Here is a 6,583-nt window from a genome sequence, read left to right as displayed (position 1 = left end):
TGAGTCCTCCGTGGGAGCTGAGGGTGAGGTCAAGGTCATCACTCACCCCCAGGACAGCCCTGGCAAATGACTATGGACTATGGGGAATTGCCTTCCATCCCTAATTTAATTGATCACTTGACTGTTTGGGAACATACCACCATATAATGGAACTGGCGGATATTTGCTTTTGTGTCTTGACCGGCCACCATTGAGAATATGTAAGCACCTTGACTGTGAGACGCTGTTGTTCCAGCACGGTACCCTGACAGGCCCAGAGAGAGTGGCAGTGCCTGAGAGCCCTGGCTGTGTCCAGGAAGTCTGGCTGTGTCCAGAGAGAGTGGCAGTGCCCTGAGAGCCCTGGCTGTGTCCAGGAAGTCTGGCTGTGTCCAGAGAGAGTGGCAGTGCCCTGAGAGCCCTGGCTGAGTCCAGGAGGTCTGGCTGTGTCCAGAGAGAGTGGCAGTGCCCTGAGAGCCCTGGCTGTGTCCAGGAAGTCTGGCTGTGTCCAGAGAGAGTGGCAGTGCCCTGAGAGGTCCTTGTGTGCCCGGGGAGACTACTGGTACCCTAAGAAGTCCAGGAAGTCTGGCTGTGCCCAGAAGTACTGGTGGTGCCCTGAGAAACCCTGGCTGTGCCCGGAGAGACCAGTGGTACCCTAAGAAGTCCAGGTAGTCTGGCTGTGCCCAGAAGTACTGGTGGTGCCCTGAGAAACCCTGGTTGTGACCAGAGAGTTTGGCTGTGTCCAGGAAATAGCATTCACCTCCAGGCTCCTTGCACAGGGCCCCTCGCGGAAGACGCTTGTCGCGTAGATTGTGAAGCGAGACCCTGTAGGGGTGGAGAGTGGGGACAGAGCCCCAAAAAGCAGTTTCCAGGCTCTCGGCCTCACATAGAAAGGTGCTGGCTCAGGTAGGAAATGGCCATCGACTGTGATCAAATGGCCAGAAGCTGTGGCTGGTTGGCCATCAGCTGTAACCAGTGAGCCATTGGCCATGAATATAACTGCTGTGGCTAGGCTAGCAGAAAAAGGGGGAGCTAGCAAGAAGATGGAGGCTGAGCCTGCAAGCTGCACAGTGAGGGTTGAGAATTGTGTTGCTCCTGGTTCCTGTGTCTCCAACCCAGCCGCCAGTGAGAGTATAGTGGTGTGACTCCCCTACCTATGGCTCCGTGAGTGTTCCTTTTTGGCCTCACCATGTCCTGCGTTCTTGTGTGGGGAGTGGGACCAGAGACCCCGCCTGACACCCCGCACGACACTTGGCGTAGTCGGCAGGATACCCCGCCGGACGCCCCGCACGACACATGGCGTAGTCGGCGGGATCCATTGCACTACACCCTGGCTTGGCGTGTGAAATTTAAATGGGCTTTATCTGATTGTTTTTGTAGTACCCCTCCTTCAGTGGGAGGCAACAAAGCTTCCTTAGAAAATGGAAGCACCTTCTAGCCAGTCCCCGCCGGCCCTGGCTTTTTCCTTCTGCGCTTCCACAGCTGCTGCTACTGCTCCTGGTGCTGCTGGTATTATGGGTGGAGGAAGAGTCCCCAGGGCCATACTGGGGGGCTGGTCTAGGGGTGGCATACTTCGGATCCCCTTTGAGTGTAGGAGTGCTGGTCCTCATCTCCTCCGCAGTTGGTGGGGGAGGGGTAAGCCTCGAGTCCGAGTCCTGCATTGGTGAGGGAGGGATGGGACTTACCCCTGACTCTGCCGTTGGTGGGGGAGGGGTGGGCCTCGAGTCCGAGTCCGGCACTGGTGGGGAAGGGTGGGACTCACCCCTGACTCCGCCGTTGGTGGGGGACGGGTGGGCCTCCGTCCTGACTCCGCCGTTGGTGGGGCACGGGTGGGCCACGGTCCTGACTCCACCGTTGGTGGGGCACTGGTGGGCCTCGAGTCCTCCGCCGTTGGTGGGGGAGGGGTGGGCCTCGAGTCCGAGTCCTGCATTGGTGGGGGAGGGGTGGGACTTAACCCTGACTCTGCCGTTGGTGGGGGAGGGGTGGATCTCGAGTCCGAGTCCGGCACTGGTGGGGAAGGGTGGGACTCACCCCTGACTCCGCCGTTGGTGGGGGACGGGTGGGCCTCGGTCCTGACTCCGCCGTTGGTGGGGCACGGGTGGGCCACGGTCCTGACTCCACCGTTGGTGGGGCACTGGTGGGCCTCGAGTCCTCCGTCCTTGGTGGGGGAGGGGTGGGCCTCGAGTCCGAGTCCTGCATTGGTGGGGGAGGGGTGGGACTTACCCCTGACTCTGCCGTTGGTGGGGAAGGGGTGGGCCTCGAGTCCGAGTCCTGCATTGGTGGGGGAGGGGTGGGACTTACCCCTGACTCCGCCGTTGGTGGGGGAGGGGTGGGCCTCGAGTCCTCCGCCGTTGGTGGGGGAGGGGTGGGACTCACCCCTGACTCCACCGTTGGTGGGGGACGGGTGGGCCTCGGTCCTGACTCCGCCGTTGGTGGGGCACGGGTGGGCCTGGAGTCCTCCGCCGTTGGTGGGGCACGGGTGGGCCTTGAGTCCTCCGCCGTTGGTGGGGGAGGGGTGGGACTCACCCCTGACTCCGCCGTCGGTGGAGGAGTGGTGGGCCTCGAGTCCAAGTCCGAGTCCGAGTCCGAGTCCGGTGGTTGGGCAGCGGTCCTGGACTTCAGGCTGGTTCTGGGAGTGGCACTTGTGGACTTTGGGCTGGCTCGGGCAGTGGCTCTTCTCAACTTCGGACTGGGTCTGGGAAAGGCGGTCTTCAGCTGCGGCCTGTGTCGCGGCGTGACCTTCTTCCCCTTGGCGCTGGGTTGGAGACCGGCCTTCCTGGACTTGGGGCTGGGTCCGGGTGTGGCCTTCCTGGACCTCGGGCTGCCTGAAGGTCCTGCGGCATCCTCGGTCCCCTGCCCTGGCTCCACGTCCTTTGGCCGCGGCTGTGTCTCGGCCTCCGTATCTGCGGAGCGAAGAAAGTCCTTAGGCTCAATCAATTTGAAGGGCCTTAACACGCTGGTGCGGTTCGGTTCCCTGGACTTCTCTGCAGTTAGCATCAGATACGTCGCCATGATGTTATCGTACGTATTCTGTGCTAACGCGTTCTGAATCTCCTCCCGCTCGAAGCCCATGTCGAGCATCTGCTGTTCCACACGGGGGTCCAGGTCGTCGCTGTCCGGCTCAGCGAAAGGCCTGAGCTCCTCCAGGTAGCCGCTGTTTAGCCACAGGTCTGGCAGGATTTCCGTTAGAGAACTTCTGTCCGCGGGGTTCCTGGTGATTAATTTGCCGAGGAGGCGTTGCAGCTCGACTGTTATGTACGGTGGTACAGTATAGATCCCACTCATTATGTGCGTCACCAGCTCCATATAGTACTTTCCCTTAAAAGGGGTGGTGCCAGTGACCATGTGGTACAGCACCACCCCCAGACTCCAGATGTCCACTGGAGGACCGTCGTACCCTTTTCGCTGGAAGAGTTCTGGGGCTGTGTACAGGGGGGTGCCACAAAACGTGCTCAGCTTGCTGCCATTGAATGGTGTACTCATTGAAAAGTCTGCAAGTCTGGCGTCCATGTTACAGTCTAAGAGCACGTTCTGTGGCTTCACGTCCCTGTGGATTATCCCCTTTTCGTGGCAATAATGTACCGCGGACACAAGTTGCCGGAAGGTGCGTCGGGCCGCACTTTCTTCCATGCGACCATGGGTCGCCAGGTAACCCCCCAAGTCCCCTCTACTCGCATGTTCCATTATAAGGAATGACGATTTGTCGGTGTCGATCACCTCGAATAATTGCACGATGTTTGGGTGACGCAAGCCCAGCATGCAGCGGACTTCCTGCAGACCACGTCTCGGATCTCTGTCGACGCCCGGCCTCTGGATGATTTTGATGGCCACCTGGGTCCCGGTCGGAAGGTGTCGGCCCAACTTCACCTTGCCGTGGCGGCCCTCGCCGATGGTGTACAGGAGCTCGTAATCGTCAAGACGAAGCAGCTGTGCAGCGAGTGCGGCTGCAGATTCATGGGCCATGGTGACCGGCTACCTACACTAGCTAACTACACTACCTGACGACACTAATGACTCCTACTCTGCTACTAATAATAACTGTACTATGCTACCTATATACCAACTATATGAAAAATATTACTAACTGTTCTAATAACAACTTTACTAACTGTGCTAACTAAATATACTAAACTGTATAAAAATATTACTATTAATAAACAATAATAAATGTACTAACTATGCTAATGAAATATACTGTATCAAAAATATTACTAACTCTCCTAATAATAACTGTACTAACTATGCTAACTAAATATACTAACTATATAAAAATATTACTAACTTAAAAACAAGAACTACTAGCTATGCTAACTAAATATACTATCTATATCAAAAATATTACTATTAATAAACAATAAAAAATGTACTAACTATGCTAAAAAAATATACTATATCAAAAATATTGCTAACTCTACTAATAACTGTACTAACTATGGTAACAAAATATACTATCTGTATCAAAAATGACAGAAAATAATAAACCAAAGAAAAATGAGAACAAAAAAATTAGAAGAATGAGAAAAAAGAGAACAAAAGAATAATGGGGAGAGAGAGCAAAGGAAAATAATAATAAAAATGAGAACAAAAAATTAGAAGAAGGGGAAAAAGAGAACAAAAGAATAATGGGGAGAGAGAGAAAAAGAAAATAATAAAAATGAGAACAAAAAATTAGAAGGAGAAAAAAGAGAACAAAACAATAATGGGGAGAGAGAGCAAAGAAAAATAAAAGGAAAATAATAATAAAAATAATTGAGAAAAAGAAATGAGTGAAAAGAAAAAATAAAATGGGGGAATAAAGAAGAAAACAAGCTAAAACGTCCAAGTCCGACAGGTCACCACAAAACAGCTTCCTGGGCTATAAAGGACAAAATCTCAGGCGAGCCAGGGCCTTATATGCAGTTGCTGGTAATTCCATCACAATGGTGCTTTATGAGGTCAGAGCAAGAAACGGACCAATCACTGCTGAGGATAAACCACAGTGGTTTTTCTCAGCTTTTGGTCTCATGACTGACCCCTTTACTCTGGAAACACAAAGGGGGGGGGTACCCCAAAGAGCTTTTTGTTTATGTGAGATATTAAAGATTGACATTGACTCTATTAGAAATTAAAATCTGTAAGATGCTTCAAAAAATATGTATATTAGAATGTTATTCCAGGGATGGTGGGGTGGTGGATAGTGTTGCATTTTGAAAAGTCCCTAAGGTATGCTATCCCCTCAGCCATTCCCCTCATTCCATTCCCTCAGCCAAGAAATGGTGCTGCCCTTTGAGAATCGCTGCTTTGGTGTATAATAAATTAACTTCTTTAATTTAAAAAAAAAAAAAGAGGAAGAAGCCGAGGCAGGAAGAAAAAGCCCTCGATATCACAAGCCTGGCTCCGCACCTTCTGTCCTCCAGCTGCTTAGGGGCTTCAGTGGGACCCAGCTGCCATGGCCTGGGGACGGGACCTCTTCTAGCCTGAGGGCAGTGACCACTCACATCCCAGGGATGACGAGACACAGCAGCACCTAGAGGGACCCCATGTTTTTCTACCAATTTCAGCTGCAGCAGAAGTTGGGGTGACCCCCAAACTGCACCCCATGCCCCACTGCCAGGATGGAGACCTGCAGGGCTCAGAGCACAAATACATCTGGGAATTCACCCCATCTCAGATAGAAAATGTTCAGGGGGAAAAAAAATAAAAAAGTTACGTTGTTGCTGATGTGACCATGTAGTTAGAGCCACGATGGATGGCTGTTTCTGTACTGGACATGTAGAGGCTTTTTTCTTGTCATTATTCTCTAAACAATACAGTGTACCAAGTATTAAATCAGCATTTACATTATGTTAGATAGTACAGGTAACCTACGGATGGTTTGAAGTACACAGGAGGATGTATGCAGGATACGTGCAAACACAGCAATCCCCCCTCACCCACGGTTTCGCTTTCCAAGGTCGCAGTTACCTGTGGTCCACTGAGGTCCAAAAATATGGAAAGGAAAATGCCAGAAGTAAACAACTCATAAGTTTTAAACGATGCACCATTCCGAGCAGCTTGATGAAATCTCTCCCTACGTCACTGCATCTCGCCGGGGACGTGAATCATCCGTGGCCCAGTGTCTACACCTCCCTTCATTTCATCGGAGGACTTATATCTTTTCATGTTATCACAGGAAGAGTGAGTACGGTACGATAAGGCATTTTGAGAGAGAGACCAAGCTCGTATCATTTTGATTACAGTATATCGCTGTAATTCGTGTTTCAATCTCTATGAGCCTAATTTATAAATTCAACTTTATCATAGGTGAGAACCTATAGGGAAACATGGCATACGTAGGGTTGGTCCAATACGCGGTTTCAGGCATCCACTGGGCGTCTTGGAGCATCTTCCCCCCTGATAAAGGGAGGACAGCTGTACTGCACCATTTTATATAAGGAGCTTGAGCATGGTGGATTTTGGTATCCAGGGGATGGGGTGGGGCAGGAACACATCCCCCGCTGATCCTCAGAGACACTCTACAGGGACAGGGGGGCCAGTTAGTTTCCCACAATTACACTGTTGCCTCTCTTGCTGTGGCAGGAAAAAATGAGGTCATTTAGAAAGACAGTTGAGCAAACTGAGAAGCCCA

The 6,583-nt window shown here is 51.8% G+C and overlaps 1 protein-coding gene across 1 annotated transcript; it reads right to left on the bottom strand.

Annotated features, from left to right (window-relative positions):
- Positions 1-1,325: 1,325 nt before the first annotated feature.
- LOC117020718 (serine/threonine-protein kinase MARK2-like) lies at positions 1,326-3,939 on the bottom strand. Its single transcript, XM_033103322.1, has 3 exons — positions 2,278-3,939; positions 2,008-2,134; positions 1,326-1,900 (listed from the first exon to the last, which is right to left on the bottom strand). The coding sequence occupies exons 1-3, from the start codon at positions 3,937-3,939 to the stop codon at positions 1,326-1,328; spliced, it is 2,364 nt and encodes a 787-aa protein (XP_032959213.1).
- Between the last annotated feature and the right edge of the window lie 2,644 nt (positions 3,940-6,583).

This window comes from Rhinolophus ferrumequinum, chromosome 3, assembly GCF_004115265.2.
Source record: "Rhinolophus ferrumequinum isolate MPI-CBG mRhiFer1 chromosome 3, mRhiFer1_v1.p, whole genome shotgun sequence".
In the NCBI taxonomy this organism is placed as follows: domain Eukaryota; kingdom Metazoa; phylum Chordata; class Mammalia; order Chiroptera; family Rhinolophidae; genus Rhinolophus; species Rhinolophus ferrumequinum.
Note: the sequence above shows the minus strand (reverse complement) of the source record. Positions and strands in the feature narration are given on the sequence as shown.